At 41.6% G+C, this 24447-nt stretch overlaps 1 protein-coding gene across 3 annotated transcripts in view; it reads right to left on the reverse strand.

Annotated features, from left to right (window-relative positions):
* Positions 1-24447, reverse strand: part of erfl1 (Ets2 repressor factor like 1) — a 105693-nt gene that overhangs the window by 70291 nt on the left and 10955 nt on the right. Inside the window, exons 5-7 of one of the 3 annotated variants that reach the window (XM_034698761.1) lie at positions 11275-11357; positions 10311-10357; positions 74-146 (exon numbers count right to left, since the gene is read on the reverse strand). The exons of 1 other annotated variant lie outside the window; for it this stretch is intronic. In XM_034698761.1, the coding sequence (XP_034554652.1) occupies positions 74-85 (12 nt within the window). In that variant the 5' untranslated portion in view covers positions 86-146; positions 10311-10357; positions 11275-11357. The remainder of the gene's footprint in view (positions 1-73; positions 147-10310; positions 10358-11274; positions 11358-24447) is intronic. One more of the 3 variants, XM_034698762.1, reaches the window with a different exon arrangement.

Raw genomic sequence — 24447 nt, forward strand, 5'->3', positions numbered from 1 at the left:
TTCAACAGTTTGGGAGTTAAAGCAAATCAAAGGTAACAATCATCATGTCTATCTCAAAATAGTTAAGACCTACCATCCTGGTCATACACCTGTATTAAGGTCCGTTGAGATGAAGTTCATATGTGTTGTCCAAAGAGTGTTGATGGCTGAAAGGAAATGGGAAATTATTTGTAAGGCTAGCTGAGGGGAAAGACATATTTGTGTACTTCATGAGAGCTATGGTTCTTGTTTGTGATAACATATGTCACAAAGATTAGTCAGCCCTGATCCGTGGTTTCAAATATCTGAACAGTTTAAATCAAACTGCTATCTCTCACTTTTGCTTTTGCTTTTGTTCCAATAGTATTCATGAAGCTAGGCGGCAAAGCTTCTCAGACAGCACAGACCAAGTCTTCTTTCAAAGTGCATGTTGAGATGTACCGTAAGAATTGTTTAAGACTGACCAAGAAAAAGGGGAAACTAGTTAAAGCAAGTCAATTCTATTTATAATCCCAAGTAAAAGAATGTCCTATGCAGCTTTACAATTTGTATAATATTCAATCAGTCCACATTAAAACCTGCTGAGGCTGGTAAACAACATCTCTGACTCCAACCATACTATGAACAGTCAATTTAAACTGTTCCCATAAAACCAAAGATACAGGGTTCCATGTTTTAATAAGGTCCAACTGAAGCACTCTTTTATGTCAGTCAATCCTAAAATCAAACATTGAGCATAATCCCAGATCAAAGTACTCGAAGGGCCTTAAAAACATTTTTCTCAGTGTTTCAAATTTTTCATCAAACGTATGTATCTTTGTATCTTCTCTTTAATGTTGGAGCAGAAAATAGAGCTGCTGTGATGCAAGAGAAATGTCAGACTTTAACTATACTACTATAAATTTAGTCGTAGACTTTAACTATATAACTATAAGTCCCATCAATCAATCATTATTCAAGAGAGTCCAGGACGATAATTGTTTCAGCAAACTCCAAACTATGACACTGACAGTCCTACAGTAGCTACTGAAATTTGACTTTGTAAAGGTCACTCAACTTGTGTTTTAGGTCCATGTAACATTGGACTTTGATGGGGTAATGCCGCAGCTTGCTTCCTGTTTCCATGTCAACACAGATATGGGGTAATTGGGCCCTACTGCACCTTCTAGCATCTTGAGTTAGCCAGTATCATCCATTGGTAGAGTAGAGTGACATGGAGTAGAAGCAGCTTGGCATCACTCCTGCCTGTTATCATCTTTTACTCCTTCATATCAACATTTTACAACCTCAAAGGATAATTTCTTATATTTTGACCAAATTAAAAGGATAATCTGCCTCAAAATGTCTATGAAGAGTGGTAAATCTGGGAAAAAGGACAAATTATCGCCAGCAGCTAGCTTAACCGTTGATGCAATCTCAGTGCAACTGGAGCAGCACCACAAGGCTCTAACTGCTGACTGCAAAACCTCTCTTGGCCTGTTGATAATCAAGTCGACCAAGTCTGGTTTCAAGTGGAGGATCATGGTCAACGTCTGGCTTCCCTATAGCAGGCCTCGGACGACCTGAGGTAATGTGTCAGGGAGTCAGAAAATACTTATGATGGGAGAGGAGGAGCAAAGGAAAGAGTCAGGTGAGGCAGTATAAAGGGCAAGGAAGTAGCCGTCAAGAGCTGATGATGTGGTTGGATGGTTCGAACAAACACAGGATCTGTGTCCAGTGTAAGAGCTCAAGTCAAAGTTGAGTTACTTCTGAAGCGCTGTTTTGAGGCCAGTCGGCGGCTGCAGCCAAATTGCTGCTGTCGAGTGATTGTGACGTAAAGAGGCGGAGTTTGAGCCTCCTAGCCAACAGCTACAGTTTTCCTGCAGTCAGCTGTGCCTCTCATTGGAAGACTCGAGATCTCAAGATCTTCAAAATTGCCGCGTTAGAAAAAAATTCACCCCCATCACAGTGCGTGTCGATCGAGAAATGAGCTATCCAGACTACACTCGTCTTTTGAACCAGGCTGTAAACATGTTTATTTCTGCTGTAAAGATCGGCTTTTTCCCATTCATGTGTATGTGACTTCCGGTACTTCCGGAGCCAGCCTCAAGCGGATCCTCTATGAACTGCAGTTTTTAGTACTTCCGCATTGGACTCATATTTTTAGACCGGAGGTTGCCGCTTGGTTTTGACAGAAACATGTTGTGATTTTTTTCCCCTTCTTTTAAGAAAAGACAACTTCAGTAATCCCAAATGATCTTTGAGTGGCAGATTGCCCCTAAATTCCAGTTAAAGTAAAATAAGCATGACACTGCAAAGCTTCATATATAAGTCACTTATAAAATTCGAAGTGTTTAAGGTTTAAAAAAACATTGCCTTTAGCGAAGCAGAAAAAGAAGTAAAAGCAATTACACTGGCGATAGTAATGGCAGTAGTAATGGCAGTGATAATGAAAGGTAATAAAAAAAGAAAATTGCAGCAGATAACAAATGTAATTATAACAACTTGTATTAAATGTAATTGTACACTAAAAATGTGTAAGTTAGGTTTCACATGAGAGTGACAGTTGAAGTAATATTGGTATCAATTCACATTAAGGATCAGTAATACTGCACATGGCCTCTGATATTAAATGTATTATTGCGCTTGATTATTAATGTAATACAACCCAACATTGTAAAGCACATGATAATGCAAAGTCATACTCGAATTTCTGAAATTAAATTCAGACACCAAACCCAGTAATCACTTTGTCTTAGCATTACCAAGTAGTGTTTGTGCCTAAACCTAATCAAACTGACCATTTCACGCTGATAACTACATGTTAGTTTTTGTGACAATGATGGCAACTCTTAGAAACTTGTAGGAATTCACATGAATACATTTATATACACACACACATTCATACACAGCTATTCAGCCAGCTTGGTAGGGATCTACTTGAGGATCAACTCAATGATCTTTCACCAACAACTCCACTTGACAGCAGTTTGCTCGAGCCATTTTGCTCCCTGTGAGAAAGGTTTGCACTCTCTCTCGGCCCCACACATCCCCCCATACCTCCTAGAATGTTCATTGCCCAGAAAATAATTTCTCTAGTCATTTCAGCGCCTTTGTGAGCGGCAATCAATTTCTCTTCTCTCCATGATGGTCCCGTGTGTGGGCACAGAAGTTTGACCTTCTCTAAAAGATCTATCAATTTATCCGTCCATCCTGCAACCTATCCATTAATGTTTTCATCTTCCTCTGTTGTCTTTTTTTCTTCTCTCTGGCTGCTGACTGTTGGGTGGTAAAGTGGCTTTAAGCTTATGTGCTCTTCAAGACCTAGTGGCTGTCTGTTTTTGCAATTATACCGCAGTCTTGGAGCTGGACCAAAATCAGCTGGTGGAGAAAATGATGGTCATTTTGACTGACGAGAATATGCACTTGAGACAAAGGGAAGGGAAGCCCATTTTGAGCGTGGTGACGGCTGTGAACCCTGTGAGGGGACAGGGTCGGGCTAAGGCTAAATGACATATCACATTACCAGCTCGGGGTCACCCAATTTCTCCCAATCTACTACCAGCAATTCTGTGGCAACAGCTCTGATAAAAGCTAACCCATTGTTTTTCTGTCTGTCTCCTAGTCCTGCTCTTCCTCTGCCCATAGGTTCATCTTCTGGGCTATGAAAAAATGAAATAAAACTTAAACTTAGACACGGATCTTACTAGGAATCATTTTAGATTGCTATCTAACAAAAACTATGACAGACTACATTTTAATTATATTCTTATTTTGTTGTTACTACTAATTTGAAATGTTTCACGAAAAATATTTCATCACACCATTCAGGTCTAACCAACAGCATTAAAGCTGGGGTTGGTAGTCAGATTTAGATACACGTTTTGTTATACTGGTTAAAATTATCCTTATGTCCCGATGGTATTCAATACAGTATGTGTTCTTAAAAAAGAGCGAAAAAAAGCCGCTATCTACAGCCAGTGTAAACCTGGGAAAACACCAAACAATCACGGTCATTAGGGTCCAATTTTATGAAACCAATCAAATCCCGTCCTCTTGTTCTGCCCGTCTCCTGCGCATACATTTTGTGCGTGTGTACTCCCCGTCCCCTGCCTCTGCCTCTATTTACTGCCCCTCTCGCTTGACCTCAGGCCTGTCCCCTCTGACCCGATGAGGTGCTTTGCTCAGGACTGTAGTCCGGATCAGAGTCTAAAAAGCTCTCACCATGGGGGCTCTGACAAGCAAAAAAAAGTATGACATTTAGTAAGTCCAACAGAAAATGTAGATGTATTATATGTATTATAGCTTTTCTCCTGATATCGTGTCACCGGTACAACTGGATAATGCTAGCATGACAGTTGTGAGTACTAACAGCAGCCAAGTTTGTTTGTGTTTTTAACTTTCACTAAGATAATGTTTTGGTGTTTTCTTACAGCTGAGTGAGACATGAGTTGACATAGTGCAAAACACAAACCATGGTGGGGTGCTCATGCATGTTAGCAGGGGCTTCATTTGGAGGAGCTCCGAGGGGGGGATAGACGGAGTCCTGAGGAAATGCTACATTCACATTCATGCTAGTTTTCCATGGCTACCAACCCTAGCTTTTAGTTGAAGGTGGACTGACATTTTTATCTGTTGTTCACATTTGGGATTCAGGCACTTCTTGATTTACCTCAACTATGTAAGAAACTTAATACCATCATTCCTGTCATGGGATAGCATTCAGCGTGCTAAAGAAACAGGGCTATTATTTTTGACAGTTTTGTCATTTGGTATTTACGCTACATTAAAGTCTGGCTGCTCATGCTTGCAAGATCCCCCACCTTAGTAGATGTACCCAGAGGCCGTGACAAAACAAGCAGCAGCCTCCGGGGGTTGATAAATACTCAACTGCATATTTGAGAAAAACTGCAGTTCCCAGAATGTCCACTTGAGGCAGACTCCAAAACACCCAATTATTCAGAATGTTTACAGCTTGGTATATAGTTATGGTCGTAATAGCTATGTTCTTAATTCATGGACACTATTTGGATATATCAAGACTGAAAGTCATGTATTGATTTGCATAATTGGGGCTGTTGGCCTAGCAGTTTAAGAGTGCACCCCATGTGCAGAGGCTATAGTCCTTGTCGCATCTCTGGTTTGACTCTGGGCCACAGCCATTTTCAACTGGTCTTTCCCCACTCTCTCCCTACATTTCCTGTCTCTCTTCAGCTGTCCTATCTAATATAGGCAAAAATATTCTGCATTGAAAAGGCATAAGGGAAAAACTTTAATACTTAATGTGGAGGCTTATCTCATAACAATATCAAAAATGTCTGGTTTTGTTTTCTTTAGCCTCACTACCACTGAGCATTATGGGTGAATGCATCAAGGAAGCACACTATATAATATGAGCACATAATGACGTAGACTAAAAGGGTGCATCTTGCTTTCCGTGTCAGTCCCAGTGGGAGAGAGCTGACAACATAAGGAGGTACCAGGCTCTGTGAGAGGGGTCATGACCCCAGGAAGTAAAACCAGGTTAGGAAATAGCGACAACTACCTTCCCTCTTCCTGAATGAAACGTATAGCCGGATGAAGATGCCTCTTTCAGCCCGTTTGGGATTAATATAGAGAAGTATGTTTGGGCTGAGGCTGTGTGAGGTTCACAAGAGACAAAATTGCATTAATTGTTGAAGTCTTCCTCTCTTTTTAACACCAGTATAATCCTTTTAAAGTGATGCAGTTTAATCTTTGCTTTTTGTCTCTTTTGGACTGTCAGCTAAAGAGAACTTTGGCTCTGCAGTTTCTCTCTATGGACCTATTCTCGTGTATCCTCTACATCTCACTGATCCCTTTCTCTCTTTTCCTCTCCTCCCCGCTTACGCTCCTCTCCTACTCTCCTCTTGCCCCCTAAACCTACCCAGAGCCTTTCCATTCTCATCTCTCTCCCTCACTTGTTTTCCCTTCCCCTCATTCACACTCCTCTCTCTGTCCCTTCCAATCTCTCTCCTCCTCAAGCTCCCCCTCTCTCTAGCTCGCAGGACAGTATTATATATTCCAGTCTCATGCTTTGCATGATTTGGGCAATAGATGAAGCCATATCCCTCTCTCCTCTTCGGGCTCTCCCCTCCCTCTCTCTCTCGCCTTGTTGTTTAATGTTTCAATTTGGAGGAAGCAAACATTCAATCAGACAGATTAACTGTTTAATGCATGTCATCAGTCAAACTGTCTACGAGAGGGGGGCCCCTCGGCCAGGCGCTGCCTCTCCCCCCCCAACTGCCGCTACGTCCTTCTCACTCCCCTGCTCTCCACGCGCACACTGTCTACTCTCATATAGACAGGCCCATCCAGGCTGCAGCCCAGACGCAGAGGCGTCTCTGCACACACATAAGTACAAAAACCACATATTTACTCATGCACATACGCATCCAAAAAGACAGACATATACATGAAACCGACACACAAGCATGACCACAAATCATATACTAAAACAGGCATATAAACGTATGCCTGAAAAACCTCATGCTGATATCCATAGAAATGTAGTTGAAACATAAGCAGAGAATGTGATGGGACACCTGCAACCAAAACAGCAAAATGCGTGTGCTTGTTTCAAAGGTACACGGATTACATGCGACATTCCATGTAATGCCAATGCCACATACGCTGATGTGCTTAAGGACACATCCACTGATTCACTTACAACGATTGTGAAACTGCTTTACACAATTAAGTCATGCTCTCTTAACAGACAACACACATGCTCACACATACATTCTCATTCTCCCTCGCACAGGCACACACCACCACACATCCCACAGGCCAGTGGATAGGGAAATCAAAGTGACACGGAGGTAGAGCAAGGGGGAGTGAGAGATTAGAGGAAATGAAAAGAGTAAAGAGGAAAGAGGGAAAGAGGGAATGGGAGGCTGAGCGCGCTGCAGATGGAGTAGACTGTAAAATAGGGAGTGATGCTCTCAGTGAGTTTATAAATTATACTGTATGAATTCCAGATGAGGATGTACACAATCACGTTTCGTAATATAGCCTGTAAAATGATTTGGGTTATCACATAGTTATTGTTGTCTGCCTGAGTTAACACTTTGACTTACAATACATCTATCTTTATCAGTAAGTATGAACATGTATGTTTCAGCATGGTTTAGCTTTTACTTTGTTCTCCTTAAGAAATGTGAGCCAATGTCAGCATCCACATAAATTCCCAATGCCCTTCACAAGCCATTGGTTCAAATTGAATATTTTCACCAATGTAAGGGCCTGTGTCCACTTTTGTGTGCGGTAACACCCAAAACCTAGAGTGCATAACACATCTCACCTGTGCTTAATGTTGCCAGGTTACAGAGGTGTCCCGCTGTACTTCTGCTTCCCTTGATATGGACTGATAAGTCTGTTTTGAATCGCTCTGTAAACTTCATTTTTTATCTAATTCAATGAAAATGTAAAAACAAAAGATAGAAAATTGTTTCATAGCATTGGCAGCAGCTTTAGACTTGAAAATAGTGCTTTTAACCCTCCTGTTATGTTTGTTCCTCTGGAACAGCAATAATGCTCCTGGGTCAATTTGACCCGGGGCATATTCAATTATCCAAGTGTCAAAACCCAAAAGAAATCCCAATCACTTTTTTGTTTAATCTAATCCTTAACTCCCTTACTAACCATTTAAATCAAGATTTAGTCCATTTGCGTTCTTTAATTCTCTCAGATCATGGTTAAATGAGGATAATTCACTCGTTTTTCATTAAAATTCATATTAAAACTTTTTTTAATGTACATTGAAAAGCCCTAAATATAAATACAATAGTTTTACATGACATAGATTTTGTTTATTTTATTTTACATTCTGATTTTTTTTTTTTTCATGAAGTGATGTTGATTAATTAACACAATACATCTTCTGTCACATGCTGCCCAGATTTTTATGCTGCCTTTAGCTGGTTTGGGAGACATATATTGCCTAAAACAGATTTTAAAAAGGGTCAATTTGACCCGCAACATAACAGGAGGGTTAAAGAAAACAAGTGTGAATAGTTTCTTCTCTGTATGTACATCCACCATTGTGGTTGGCAAAGTTGATATCAAAAGTCTGACTCCTTCTTGATTTTAATTGATCGTGATGGGGAAGTGACATTGACGAGTTTGGTGGTGCCCCAAAAGTTGAACTATTTTCAACTAGGAGTGCTGTGAGCTCAGCGACAAAAATAGCTTGTGCTAAAAGGCATTATCGCACCCCTGGCACTAAACACTGCAAAAGCTGAGGTAGAAAATAGGCACTGCCAGCCAGCACAAATAAAAACCATTAATGGACACAGGCCCTAAGAGATGACATTACATTTAGAAGTAATATTCTTATATATATACATTTTATATATGGGGTGCGTGCTTTAAAAGCTAGGCCAATGTCTCCTTTTATGATGTTTAGGTCATATGTGTTATTAATGTTTAACAACTCTTCAAAACACTTATCAACCTTTGATTTGTGTTTACGGTTACACTGTATTGATATTTATATGTTCTATGTAATTTGAATTATTAATACAGACAGATGTCAGACTTATTTGCAGATTCTGCTGTCATTGTGGCGTCTTACTGTCCTATGCTGTTATATTTGTGACTGTATTGATTTTAAGGGGTAATTTTATTTATTTGAGGGGTTGGAGCTCCTGCCAAAAACCTGCAGCTAAAACCTTGCTCATTGGCTTATGCTATTAAAAACATATGGTTGATGAGCATTCACCTTGTAAATAAATATTGAAATGCAACTAGAAAGGTAGGACACACTGCTTACAGAAAAACACATGACCCATTGAGGACATTTTGCAAAAACATGTCTGATTTACACTGAAAATTAAGTGAGAAAGCAAAGTTTTCTGAAATTCAATGTTAAATTGCACAGTATATAACAGCAAATATGTCTGTCTACATCCCCAGAACCTATAACTCTAAAAAAAATGCAATCCAGAACTTTTTATCTCAACTTGCCTCGTCTCAAAGTTTAATCAAGTAAAAGAAGAGGTAGACACATAGATTGTTAAAACTGAAGAATTGTATTTGATGGCTGCAGATATCTAGGGAATCTAATAGTGGTGTAACATTGTACTTGAGCTCATACACTGTAAAGCTTCAAATGTCAAAAACCAAAAAGGCTCTACTAAAGTGTAACAACCTTATAAGGTTGCTGACCAGCTGCTTCACACACTGCCTCCCTCCATCATTTTCTTCTCCATCCCTCTTTGTTTTACTCTCCCTCTCATTCATTTTTATTTTATCTCCCGGTGCTGTGGAGCATCTCTTGTATCTCCCGCTCTCCCCCCACTCTCCGACCACAGCGCAGAGGGTGGCCAAACCTGGTAAGTATTGACAGGGAGCTCCAGTGACACGGAGAGAGCCAGTCAATGCCCAGACACCCAGGGCAGGGGTCAATGACAAAAGGTAGGCCGCCTGGAGAGAGGCAGCGCGGGGATGGAGGGAGAGAGGTAAAAAACAAGAAGGGGAAGGCAGTTGATAGATGGTGAGGCACAGGAGATATGCGGCGAGATAGTATAACTTAGAGGTAAGATAAATACAAGGTGAAAGAAGAAAGAACATGCCAAAGTGAGGAACAAAGACACATGAAGATGAAAGGTGGTTTAAATTTCAAAGATGGTGTCCCACAGATCAAACAAGACAATATTTACAATTGTTCAGTAGCAGAGTTACACTCAGCTAATGATTATGTGAAATAGAGTAAAGAAGCAATTTAATGTGAATTCAAATCTTTTCAGCTTTGTCAGAAACTGGAGAAGGCAACATAGAAGTTCAAGATGACTGTGACATGGTGAATGAGTCAGATTGACATGAACGTTCCTCTGAGACTGCAGACGGGGCATTTGAAGCTAGACTAGGATTAACAGACCTTTTCCAGCACGCACACAAACACACACACAGACACACAGGTACACACAGCGTGTTTGTATATTGACACAGAAAGAGAGTGTCAGTATATATTGAACGGCGGGCAGTAAGTGAACCCTCCTCTCCCGCCCATCCCCTCCTCCGTCTCTCCTTCTCTCTATCGGATATCAGTCCCTTCTCCTCTAATCATTTCCTTCCTTTTGGCCCTCTCTTCTTTCTAATGCAATTATCCCTCATTCCTCCTTTCCTTCCTCTTTCCCTTGTTTACCCCTCTGTTTCTCCTAATTCAGTCCTTCTCTTTTTTATGGTACTTTTCTGTTTTACTTTGTAACATTTTTTGTCTCCCCCCCCCCCCCCCCCCCTCTTTTATGTTATCTCTTCAGTCATGTTCAGGCTAACAACACTGCATCTACCATTGTCGGTTGTACTTATTGTTTCTCCTTGTTTGCTCTTACCTGGCTCTCTTTTGTTTTGATCTTTAGTGATCAGTCTCCCGTAGCCTCTGTGTGTGACAAAAAGGTTCTCATTCATCAATATCACTCTCCAAATGTGATAACATTCTTCTCCGAGCCCCTACAATATGGCAAAGAGAAAGCTACATAATACTTGTGGATAAATACAGGGGTTAGAAAAAAAATACCTACTGCTTCATCATCAAAGACTTTGCAGCAAAAAGGGAAGGTTATATTGGGTTGCCTGCAGTATTTTTGAAATCTGTTTAAACTGTCCAATAACACCCATTTCTGTGTAGCTTGTGGCTAACATTCATATCAGTCAATTAAGTTTGTGTTTGGTATATTTGTCCACATTTTCTTCAAAAGCAATTTCATAATTTTGCAGTTTTGTTTACTTATTTACACGCTCCCAGTTTTTTCATAACTTGCCTTCTTGTCAGCCCTGAGTTGCTTCATGTTACTTTGAAAACTCACAGATCAAAGTGCTAATTGCCAGACCTGTTTTATAAAGTGCTCTGCTAATTGGCATTGTATTGAATATAAAACACCTTTGTAGAAGTGTTTTTAACTGTGATAAGTCATTCTACGTTTTCGATATATTTCTTTTTTATACTATATAGTTGTTAGCTTGAAGAAAAGTAAAACATTCCACAAATTGGCTATTTGTTTAACATCTCATTGATGAAAAAAATGTCTAGCTTTTATTTTAATTTGAACAACTTTTGTGATTTTTATCTGTCTTGTCAGTAAGTGAAAACACATTTATTCATCATTATGCCAAATAAGAGAACAGCCTCTATGTATTTCATTTTAGGAGCCTTGTTTCAACTCTTGTGTGTTGCACTGCAACAGAGAATACAAACATGATAGTGAAAGGAGGTTTCTTGTTCACACATGAATCAAGACCTCTTTCCTCTGCCTTAGGCTATGATCCTGCTAACATTTACAACTCACTGTGAAGTACCTGCAAGTTTCTTTGGTCTCGGGTGATGGATCAGCAGGCCCCGTCATCTCACCTTTGCAGGGGAATAGGAGAAAGCATGCCCACTAAATTGGGAGAAAGAGGGGGGTCTTGTCATATCGCTGGATGACAATGTGTAACAATAGTGTCTTTTAGCTAAAAGCAGTATGCTTTAAACAGGTTTAATTTTTAAGATAAAAAAAACAGGCCACAATGAGAAATGCATCTTATTTAGATTACATTGTAACTAGAAATGATGGAGAGATCACATCCTCTCTGTGCAGCATTACATTCTACAGACAATGCCCTGGGCACTTCACATCAGAAAGGTGGAGATTAGTTTGTCTCTCAGCCAGTTTACCTTGACACCATCTCTTCCCTCCCTTTCTCCTCACTCACTCTTTATCTCTCTATCACACGTGCATAAACACTTTCCTGAACAGTTGTAGTGCACCTGCTCTAACTGATATCAATAATGGGGATTGTGTAGGTGTGAACAGGTAAACGGAAATGCACCAGAACAACTTTCCCTTATCCAGTCATTGGTGATATATCTCTACAAAGTACACTAAATGTGACACCCTCCTCTCGTGCAGAGTTATATTGGTACGTTCTCTTCTCGCAACACTTTGTTGTTTCTCTTGTTGTGTGCAAGACACGACCGAAAAGAATGCAAGTGGAAGGAGGTGGAAGGGGGAGGGCGATACTTCACAACAAGCACATTGGCAGACAACCACCTTTCCTCGCAAATTTGTGAGCCTCGCTTCCTGCATGCCCCGCGCACGGTGCTCTGCCGGAAACAGATGGTTCCCGGAATGTCCTCGAGCAGAGTTCCGAAGAGCTGCTAGTAGCCCGAGAGGCGCGTGAAGGAGGGAGGGGCGCGGTGTCTTCTGCTACAAACTTAACTTCATCTGACTTTCACATTTAGACTGTCTTCCTTTTCGACTACAATACTTAACAATTGTTTAGAAGTTGAATATCGTTGTATCACGTAGTACAGATTCAGCAGCAGTTAAAGAAGCGGGTTGATTCTGTTATTTTACGCACTTGCGCCATGTGTAAAATGTGTCTCGCTTTCCCTTTGTGATACAAGTCAGAGCTTGATTTGCATCAAACTTCCTCGTTGCAATGTGTGCTTTCCCAAGCGTTGTCGCTAATATGACAACGCTTGGGAAACCCTGAGCAAATCAACACGAACTTAAGTGACATCGATAGGATGACTGATGGTTTTCCCTTCGCTTGATTAGGTATTAGCGTTTGAGGTACTATTTTCTGAACTGATGAAATGATTGATGCTGTTATTTGAAGGAACATGGTTTGCCTTTTGTTGATTGAGGATACAAAGTGCAGATCGGGTGATTTCAGCACCCTGGACAACGAACGGGTGTCCACAGCTGATGACCGTGACTCCAGCAAATTCAGCACCTTGGACAGCGAATTGAAGCACACTTGAACAACGTGGTACAAATGACCTACTGAAACAACAGTACTGAAGTTATATGTTCAAGATAATATAAGGACATACCCAAGCTTGTACTGAATGTGTTATGTCTATGTGAAATGTGATGCAGATTGCTCCAACGGGTATGTTTAAACAGTCAAATAAAGGAAGAAGACACAATAGTACTCATGTACCGTATGAGAATCATGTGGAGTTCATTTGTGACAGAAGTTAAGGTTACACTTGGTTTTGTCAGAGGTGTTAAGACCTAACAACACAACTGTCTTTGGGAAAAATTTCTAATTACATAAGTACTTTCATACACTTTTGTACTACTGCTTTACCTGGATATTTTCATTGAATGATGATTTGTACATTCAGAGACAAATCTTTATCTTTTCAACCACATCCCTTTCACAGCTAAAGTAACTTTGAATGTGAAGAATTCTCAAACAAAAGACATCTTAAACTTGATGATCCATAAACATTTATCAGACAATATCTCACGTGTCAGCTCCTTCAACAACAATTAAAACACAAAAACTGTGACTTTAAAGTTAAGGGGGTCTTCTTCATCATGACTACTTTTTAAATCTTTGAATACAATATGTCAATGAAACCTTTGAGAAGCACATTCCAACATACAGGACTTTACTTGTAACTATTTGTATTTTACCTATTTATTTTATATCGCCACGTTCACTCAAGCAAAGTTTTATCTCTACTTTAAATTCAACATTAAATACAAATAAACCAATAAAATATAAGGAGATAGGATGGAGGTATGACCCTTAAAAGTAACTCAACTGTGGGTGGGAGATGAATCTCCATCTATCATATTGTGGAAGTCTCTGATATCTGATGTTGTCACTTTGGAGAAGTTGAGATACTGTATTGGAGGAAGAGTTCATCTTTTTAAAAGAAAATGGGAGGAACCTCTGAATCTTCTAAATATTAAGTGCAACTTCTAATGAAGATGCTTAAGGATTGTTCTACTAATGTACGATACAACTGTCTATGACAACTGTACTATGCTGGACTGATGAATGCTGGATGCGACTATTATACCAATTATGCAAACAGTATGTATGTTAAACTGTCCTGGGCTATTGTTTTCAATGTGAAAATAAATAAAAAGAATGTTAAAAAAAAAAAAGTAACTCAACTGAAGAAAATTTGCCGCACAAAAGCAAGAAAACAGCGACAAACTGAAACCCCCTGGCCTATATGATCCCAATTAATGGACTAAAAGCATCCTTTCCAATTAACCCGCAGTCATCCGCAGCTCATCCCTGTCTTACGCCCCACTTGTCCAACACCCGATACTTTGATCCAGACTCGGCGGCACCTGGCGATCCGGCCCTTTGTTACAGAGCACGCCGGAGCTAATCTCACTGACCCGGCTCAACCTTGACCACCTATACTCCCCCGGCCTTGGGCTTGGTCCATCGCCGCCCCCGGACACACAACACTTCCCGGGAGGAAGAGAGAGAGAGCCTCTTGATCGTTTCATCAAACGCGTCCCCGCTGAGAGAACACGCGCGCGCCGCCGACCTCCCACTCGTCCCGGCAGCGGGGATAAGGGGGAAGTCGATGCAACAGCGCCAACACAGTCAATGATCCATAAAGAGAAGCCAATAGGCGAGTGGGTAATGAGGGACTTCATTTGAACTTTATGTAAACAATAAGCAGTAAGAAGCAGGGCAGATCTGAAGGTTGTAACCCAGATGGATGGACAGCCAAAGCAAGAAAACGCACGGAACTGGAGCCTGCTTACCCCCTGAGACATGTATTGATTAGCATCACTCTGTTGCCTTATTTGGCTGTGAATGCAAAAAACTGCATATATAACAATAAACATCCAATACCAAGGATGATGCTTTTATTCTGACTCCAAAGCAATGGGCGATAAAATACACACACAAATACTTAAACTCAAACAGAGAGAGTAAGAAAAGAGAGAAAGAGAGACAGAAGCACCTTTCACCGCCCCCCACTCCCCCTCCTTCCCCCCTCTATCTCTCGTTCCCCCCCACCCCCCCCACTCCCTCCCTCCCTCTCTCTCTCTCTCTCTCTTTCTCTCTGGAAAAACGGCAAGGAGGCGCGACTCGCAGGGCCGCACATAGCTGATCAATATTCGATTTAGTTGCTAATTTAGGGCCTTTCTATAGCTGTCATCCCGTGATGTATGAGTCCTAACCCGAGGTCGCCGTGGAAAAGAAGAAGGAGGAAAAAAAGAGAGAGAAAAAATCAAACACCAGTCAACTTTTCACTTAACAATAGAGCGACTTGAATATTATTTATGGGCGAAAGACCCACTTTATGGGTGAATTGCTCCTATCGCTGGTGGGATGATGAAGCGCCTTGTAAGTACATGCCACACAGGCTCTGACACCCGCGTAAACAGACATGCAGGCAGGGGACAAACATGTAAACACGCGGGGAAGCACGCTGCTTTTAGAATGAGCGCAAAGCTGCGCAAAGAGGGGAAATATTCATATCAACAAACGTCAATACCTCGGTCTCTTGGAGTCCACAATGCAATTTGAACGCACACATTTGATTAATGGCGTTCGTGTGATAAAGAGATCCCCCCCCTGCTATATCCCCACTGCGCACGCACGAGCCACGGACTCGCACGTGCACACATGCGAGTTTGGAATGACATAAAAGATATCCTATTTGTCATGCGGACTAATATTATGTATTATGGACCTAATTGTTTTTGCACATTGCTTTACGCACACACACGCGCTCGCAGCACCCATCAAATCTGAACGCTGCTGCTTTATTTTGCCACTTAATGTCTTCCCGATCGATCACTGTTCTAAGGATGTTATCAATAATTTGAAAGCTTGATTAACTTCAACGTTTCCATAACAATCCCACCACGTTTATCCTCTCTTGAATTTTTAATTAACGCTTGCTTAATTAGTTCGAGATCGTTTGTGAGAGAGATACTTTATTTTAAGAGGTGCGGGAGGGAGGAAATTAACATAAAACCTCTGCTGATAAATTGATATATTATCAGGAAAGAAATGTTGTAGGAATTTCTAAGCGGAACGAGTCATAAACAGACATCCATCAAAACAAGACAGCTTGAGACAACGTATAATTCTTTGGTAGTTTTTTTTAATTATTTAATGACTGCACTGTTCTAATTTCTCCAAATAATGAGGGTGTAAATTCTTCCTGCCAGAATCTTTCATAGACAAAGAGAACGATTTACAACATGCAGCATTTACAGGAAACCAATTTCCTCAGGTGACAATATTTTTTTTAAAAGACAGCCAGCTTGGTAGCAACACATTGTGTTCATTATGTACTGAAGGTCTTGAACTTGTTCAAAAAGGTACCCTGCTTATTTTAACAGTGAGCTGTACTCAGAGGGAAAAAGGAGTCTTTAAAAGTGTAGCACTTGGACAAAAAAGCAAACAACAACAAAAAACTGGAAGAAATTTCAGAGTTATTTGTGTGGCAATTCAACCTTAAATGCAAGTACTGGGCTGCCATGTAAACCATTGAATGAATAAAAGGCATTTTAATTAGAGTGATTAGTTAAGGAATCAATGAGCTGGCACTAGCAGCGCTCACAGGGAGACCTGAGATCAGCTAATGGAGCGGTTGAACACTAAAGTAAGCTTTTACAGCCCTGCTTTGACTACCACACCTTTTGTTATTGGCTGGTTCCTGCAAGAGTAAACTTTAAATTTTGGGAGTTAGGATGTTGTTTAACACCACATCAACAAAAGAAGGAATCCAAGTGCCTTTAGCATGATCAATAATGGATGAGGTCCTGTATTCTTTTTAGATTCTTTTATCTTATTTAACTAACAGATCATGCAGCTGTTGATGCTACAGGAGCTAGATGTGTGATTCTCACTGAATTCAGATGCTTTATGCAGGCCATACATCACAGATCCAGTGTGTTTAGGAGTCTCTTTGCATATAAACTAGGATATGCGGAGTGGGAGAGTGTGCATTGGCTGCTGCCAGCTGCCATGCAGCCTCCAGGTTGTTTGGTGAAAGTGAGAGTGTGATTTCCCCAGACCCTGCTCTCCAGGGACGCCTGACGCCCCCTGCCACCTCCCAAGAACCCAAACAGTTAAACGGACAGGTCATTGATACACACACACACATAACCTCCCCGCCTGCCTTTCAATCTCCTCTCCCTTGATGGCCCTCTTCTGCCATATAAAGGCCGCATTTCCCTGGCCATTACCGGTAAGTCAAAGGGAATCTCTCACCTCACTGTATGCACGATAATCAGATCAAACCTGGAATTAGCGTCATTAGAAATATTGCAGGAGGCGAGTCATAAGGAAACGACCTGCTGAATAATAGCTTGCACTGCCAATGAGAGTTGTAATTGTAAATCTGATTCTACCCCTCAACCCCGTGCTGTAATGAGCACATGGCATTGTTTAAATGACTCAAATGAAATTGATGCTGATTCACCAAGCATGAATGACAGCTCATATGAAGATGTGTGCTGGGAATGAGAGATGAAGGGGATTTGTGTGTGCACGTTTTGGTTGTGTGTCTGCCTGTGCGGATGGTGGCGGCCCTTGAATGGGGTGTTTAACAGTGGTATTAATAATCTCCATGATCTATGAGCTCGTCTGGTGTCACTCAGCCATTAGGGAGACAGTCTCTCTGTGTTCTCCACACCTCGTTTCCTCCCCCTTCGCCCCAGTCGGCCCCCCCCAAAATAATTGTGTGTTAATGGGTGAGGAGGAGGGGTGAGGGGGTTGGGGGAATTAGAGTCAGAGGAGGGAGGAAAGTGGGATTATTGTGGGGATGGGTCAATGTTAACAGACGAGATGATGAGGTGTGATGACCGACCCTTGCTGGTAATAGAGACAGTGGAGAAGATATGTAAAGGGGGGAAAAAAGAGGTTAAAAAAACTTTAGAAAATAGATATTAATCAGGAGGTAAAGAAATTAAAGGACATGATACATCTGGCTGTGTGATAATGAGAGTAAAAAGTAATAGTCTGCTTGAAATCCTGCGAGATAGGGAGATCCAAAGCCAGGTGAGGTAGCCCTAAAGCCATTTGCAGGTCCTAATCTGGGAGGAATGAGCCGTGAGAGGAAGAAGGAACTAAAGTACACTGACTAACAGGTCTCCCCTGACCCCTCTCCAACTCCCATTCTCCCGCCTCTACTTTTCTTCTCCCTCGTTTCCTCTCTCCTTGCAACTCTGCTTTCCACCACTTCCATCTACAAAACAAAGTTGCCTGGCATTGACGGGACCCTGGAGGCTGCCGGCCAGGAAAGGTGGGAGTCACCCTCGGCCGGGAGAAAGAGGTAAGAAAGCGAATGAGGGGGAGAGAGCATGAGGAGCGAAGGAAAGGGAGGGGAGTGAGGAGATTGAAGCGTTTCTAATTTAAATAAACCCTTTTGTAGACTCAAACTGGCAGCGAGCTTCCCCTTTGCTTGAGAGGAAAAGAGGGAGAAGAAAGAGAAAGGGGAAAAGAGGGAGGGTAAAAGGAAAGTAGAGATAGATAGATGGATATAGAGATGTCTCCATGCTGGTTTGCTTATCCGCATGGGAGAGTAAGAGGCCAGAGGATGGGGAATGGAGGAATATATAGAGAGAAGTGGAATAAGATAGGGAGCTAGATGGAGGAGAAATAGAGGGGACACAAATAATGGGGAAAACACTGACAAGATACAGGGGTTAAGGGAGGGGAGGATAGGAAAGAGCTGTGAAAGTTAGGTAATAGAGAGTTGTGTGTGTGAATAGATGGAGGTGCGATCTATCTATTGGGAAGAGTTCATCCATCCTCACCCTGTGGTAGAAACACACTCACACACAAAAAGAAAGAGAAAGAAAGTAAAACAGGGTCTCTCAGCAGTGGGTCCGATCAGTCTCATCTCATCAAAACTTGGCTGAAGTTTTTTGGATGGATCCCAGCACCAATCTACTCGAGCCGCCACACTCTTCTCCGTCACACTGTCTCCCCCTGTCTGTCCCTTTGGCTCGTCACAGCAGCAGGCCCGCTCCCCGGCTATACACTCCTAATAGGCTGCCATGGAGAGAGGAGCTGCAGCAATACAGGGCTGTAATCTAAAGTCTCACCACTGAACGCCAGAGGATGCCCATTTTGTTTGTCTGCTGGTTATGTTGGGTGGCTAAGAGGTGACAACAGGCGAACCATACAGCTCAGAGATTTAGGAGAAGTTGCTCTTGGTGGCCCTGGAAACACTTCAAAACAACAAATCAAAAACATAATCAGGCTTGTGATTTTTCTTGGAGGAGGGCAAACTCACAAAGTTTGTACATTTTTTATCTGGACAATAGTTGACTGACATTTTAAACCTATAAGACATCAAACTTAGAGAAATGTAATACAGATTTTTAAAGAAAGAACATGTTTAAGGTTTAAAGATATCTGACTTTTTTATATATTGTTTGTTCTGTATTTTGAAGGTCATATAGATCCTTTTTTTATTACCCACCACATCACTTAACAGAACACTTGTTATACTATCCATGCTCATAAGCATATAGACCAGCTTTCACAGGTATATTACCCACTCAACATAAGAATCAGGGCTTGTCACGCCTCTTGACAAATAATGACAGGATGCGATTACACAGTCTCTGGATTAAAGGTGTGCGTGTGTGCGTAAAGCAAGACACGCATGTTGTGTACAGGCCCACAGGTAGGTGCAAAGACTATAGGATGGATGGAGAAAGGGAGAGGGAAAAAGAGGAAGAGAGGGAGAGAAGGAGGCTGGGTAAAGGGGAGGGGGGGACTCCCGACCCCCTCCTTCAAACATACACACCGAGAACTGGCTCCGGCTCCGGCTTCGCTGGAGTGGAGAACCATAAATCTTCATATAGCGGCTGTTTTGATTAATGCAGCCGAGTCGAGCTAGGGGGCTGGACCTATCCCATTACGGCCTAATGGAAGATGGAGCGGCGCTGTCTCCACCACTAGGCCCCTGTCATTTGTTCCACTTTGCAGTCCATTTGGCCGAGAGACTACAAGCCACTCCATCAAAAATATTTTCAGAGTTAATTTCCGCCCGCTTAATTCGCCTTGATTCGGATTGCGTATCGAATGGCAGGATCGATTTTCGCCTGGCGTCTAAATTAAATAAAAGAGAGGGGGGTATACTTTAAGTCTGCATTTTCTTTCTTTTCTCTTTTCCATTCCATTCTTCCACCTCTTTTCTAGACATCCTTTACCGTGAGCCAGCTCATTCTTTTTTTACGATGCATCTCATTTCCTCCTTTCTCTCAGATTTTGATAGACCAATGTTTGCAGGAGGAGGAGGAGGAGGAGGAGGAGGAGGAGGAAGACGAACAAATCTGATTGTAGTTACAGATGAAGGGAAACCTATTGAAAGAGGTGCTCAGGTGGATGGATTTATGGATTTGTCATAAAATACAAAGAGACACATAAAGGCTTGGACATGAGGAAAACACCTTTAAGCCAGGTAGAAATCAGAAAGAGAAAAAGAAAGAAAGACCGTATCCTCTCATGACAGCTCCACAATTCCTAGATCCTGAAGAATAAATTTGGAAAACATAGAGTGAAGAAGAATTGGACAGGCCTACACAGGAAAAGTGGGGTAAATTAGGGGCATCGGGGTATTGGGGGGGTGAAAAATAATAGGGGGGAGGAAGTACCAAAAAAGAAATGAAAAGAGGCAAAAAGCACAGTGACAAATTGGTCGAGTGTGTCGCGAATTCCCTTTTAGATTTAAAGCCGCGTGTAGCCTATCGTCATATCTTTCCAGAGTAATTTATTTTCTCATTTCTCTCTCTCCCCTCACTACCCTTCCCTCTCTCTGTGTGAATTTATCTGGTAGTCACGTGGACAGAGGAGGGGGGAAAAAGTCAATAAAAGTCTCTGGCGACAACTGTTTCCCCCATCGGTCTCTTGTCTCCTTCTTGCATTATCTCTCCTGCTTTGCCTTCTATTTGTTTATGCACTGAAGCTGCTTCGCTCCTCCCTATTTCCTCCTCCATCCGCTGTGTTTCCTGTTTCAGATCCTCTCTCATATCATAGGACTACAAGCTATACCTACTCCTCTCCAGGGAGTCCTATTGATTTTATCCTCCCACTAACAGCAAGCCCCACGCTTTGAAATTACAAAATCAGGAAGCTGTAGGATCCATCTTTTGTATCCACCTCAGAAATGTTTCGGTAAGCGGCAGAAAGTTCTCAGAGGCTTACAAGTTGGAGATGAAGGCCGGTGAGCTTTGGCTCGCAGACATGGTACCACTTGTAGATTGTTAAAATCAACAAAGGAATTAGATTTGAATCAATCTGATGTTATTATGGTCTGCCAAACCCATGAGTCCATACAGCCCTACAGGAACGTGAAGGCTATGAAGGGAGGAAGGGATTAAGGAAATGAGAACTTTGTAATATTTGACAGAGAGATTAATACTGAAACCTAGGCTCAAAACTCAACTCAACCAGTTTCAAAACCCCTGATGACATACCCTGTACGATCTAAGGTGAGGAGGATACTGACCTGAATTGAAGAAAAGAGCAGCAAGTCTTACATTAACACTATTACTCGTTAGGAGTGGCTAGCCAAAGTTTTAAAGCAACGGTACCTATTTTAGTCAGTTTGAAGAAACACTTATTTTTAGTGAGCCTTGACAGTTTTTACACATCAAAATTATTTAAAGCTAGGGTTGGTAGCCACGGAAAACTAGCATGAATTTGCATGTAGCATTTCCTCAGGACTCCGATCTAGATTGGCTCCTGATGGCAGGGATTGGTTGGTGTTTTCCCAGGTTTACTCCGGCTGTAGATAGCAGCTTTTTTCCCACTCTTTTTTAAGAACACATTATGTATTGATTGCCATCGGGACAGAAAGATAATTTTAACCAGTATAACAAAAAGTGTATCTAAATCTGACTACCAACCCCAGCTTTAATTACCAAGCCTGTATTCAACTTAAATATGGTGTTTTACCAAGCGGCAACCTCCGGTCTCAAACTATGAAGCCCATGCAGAAGTGTTATAAACTGCAATTCATCAAGAATCCGCTTAAGGCTGGCTGCAGGAACACCGTAAACCACATACACCCCAATTAAAAAAAGACAATCTTTGCAGCATTAATAAACATGTTTACAGCCTGGTTCAAAAAACGGCTTGGCTCTACGTAGCTAATTTCTCTATCAGCACACACTGTACCGGGGGATGAATTTTTTCTAACGAGATGGTTCAGAAGATATTAAGATTATGAGTTTTTGCCCAAATAAGGACATGACTGACTTGACTCCCAGTCGGGAACACATAGCTGTTGGCTAGGAGGCTCAAAATCCGCCTCTTTACGTCACACTCTGCCTGGTTGAGTTCCACATTTCCAATATGGCTGCCGCCGTCGATTGGCTTCAAAACAGATCTCAGAAACAGATGGGTGATGTCACGGATACTACGTTCATTATTTATACAGTGTATGGTTTTACTCCCTTAAGCCTGTTCTTCTCACCTCAAATGGATAAACACAAGAACCTGTCCCCCTCCAGATCTATGTTTCCAGTTCTGGTCCATGGCTAATGTATAAAGGCTACACATTATCTGACATAGTAGCAGAATTTCTATGAACATACCACCAAAAATAATGAAATGTTCAGATCTCAACAGCCATTGATATAAATCATGCACTAATATGAAGTGAACCACTATTACACAATGTAGCTCTGTTCCAGGAGGCCAAACACCCGCCTTGACTCCCCCTCTTTGCTAAAGCTAGCTTCAGTCAGAATTTCCTAAACAGCTTTTTGAAGCCACCCCAATGTGTGACATCGCTGAGACTACATCCATGTTTTATGCAGTCTATGTTTTTGTAGGTCAGTATGTTCAGCTGAATATGTCAACACAGTGTTTATGGAGTCAACAGCCTGCTGATGAAGCCCAGTATCTTTTTTGTATTAACAGCTCATGTTGACTTTCAGGAAAAAAGTAAAAGCAGCAATCATCAGCCTGCAGTCTTTTGTCTACCAGAAGGATCAGTGAGATGACGTGTACCGTTTTCTCCAATCTCTGCTATAGGCTTTGAGTATGAGCACTATGGCTGAACAAAGAAAATATGAATGACTTCAGACAATAAAACATCCAAAGAAATGCAAATTGAAAGAATAAGGCTAATCTGATGTTCAAAAGAAGCCCAAGGGCCTCTCTCTGATTGAAGTACAAAAAAACTAAAACACTTTGTGCCACCAAAGAGAATTAAAAAAAATCTACTAGATCACAGCTAAACCATTGAGCAGATATTACCTCAGTACAGATCCAGTGAAGCATACATGTCAGTGAAACACAAATCGTATCAGTTTGGGCTAAGATGTAATTCAGGTAATCTATAAACAGTTAGGCCATTACATCAGTTGTCCATAGAGTCCACTGACAACTTCTATCTCTAACAACAAAACCCCCTGCTCTGTATATCTCGGTTTAAAGCTCCTGTGACTGTGAGGAACTCTCAGATTGTATCAATTTCAGCACCACCTGAGGACAAAGCTGTTTCATACTGCTTCTTTTCACTGTGTATCAGTCAGAGAGCATTCAAGGCATGTGGAAAAAGGCTGTATCATCAGCATGCAGCTAATTACTTGGACTGACACCTACCCCACCTGCTAGTGGTTTAGGACTTTTAAAAACAACTATATAGGGGCGGCAGTAGCTCAGTCCATAGGGGCTTGGCAACTGGTGAGTCGTCGGTTCGAATCCCAGCATGGACGATGTCTGGCAAGTGGACTGGTGGCTGGAGAAGTGCTGGTTCACTTGCCTGGGCACTGCTGAGGTGCCCTTGAGCAAGGCACCGAACCCCCGAACTGCTTGGGTAGCGCTGGTTGGTCGCAGCGTCGTCACTCTGACATGTCTCCCTAAGTGCATGTCCACTGCATGTTTGTGCATAAAAAAATTGTATGTATATACACCAAACTGTGCATGTAGCATGACCTAAAAAAATATAACACGAGTGGAAAAATTGAATTTCCCCCCTGGGATTAATAAAGTACGTTTCTTCTTCTTCTTCTTTCGAAATAGTCACGCTTCTTTTTGTTGGGCTGGTCTGCTTTTTAAGGTTGTAAGACAGACGGGAATTAGTATGGACCCATACTTATTCCCGTCTGTCTTACAACCAGCTAAAAACTCCTCACAGGAGCTTTAAATAAGATTGATGTAGAGAGTCCTTGCCTCACATGCATTTCTATTTAAAAAATGTTTCACAATCAGATTATATATTGCTTTTAATCAGTTGTTTCAAACACAAAAATCTACTATCATTTGGGCCATTTTTTATCATTTTAAAAATCTATCAAATTTTGTATGCAAATTCAGACCCACATTTTTATCTGTTAATCCTTATTTCAAAAAAGTATTGTAATGTGTCTGTCATTGAAATAAAAGTTGAGTTTAAATAACAATAGATTCTCTTGGGATGTAGAAAGGTCAATAATAAAGAATCCTTGATTTACTCTATAGCAAATGTACCTTTCAAACAGATTAAAGCCAAGCTAAGAGATACTTCCAAACAGATATGTCAGTTAATAACCACAGCACTATGTACAGCAGCTTGCGGCCTGTGCTACTGTCGAGCTGAAGAGGTTGATAAAACTGAAGGGTCACTGGGCTCTGGGTATCCTTGGGGGGTTTACACTTCCACAGCAAACAGGACTGATGGCCGACCCACCCAGCAATATGACTTGTTCACTCAGCCCCTCCAATATCAGTGTCTCTATTTCAGTCGCCACATCT

This window comes from Notolabrus celidotus, chromosome 12 (genome assembly GCF_009762535.1).
Source record: "Notolabrus celidotus isolate fNotCel1 chromosome 12, fNotCel1.pri, whole genome shotgun sequence".
In the NCBI taxonomy this organism is placed as follows: Eukaryota; Metazoa; Chordata; class Actinopteri; order Labriformes; family Labridae; genus Notolabrus; species Notolabrus celidotus.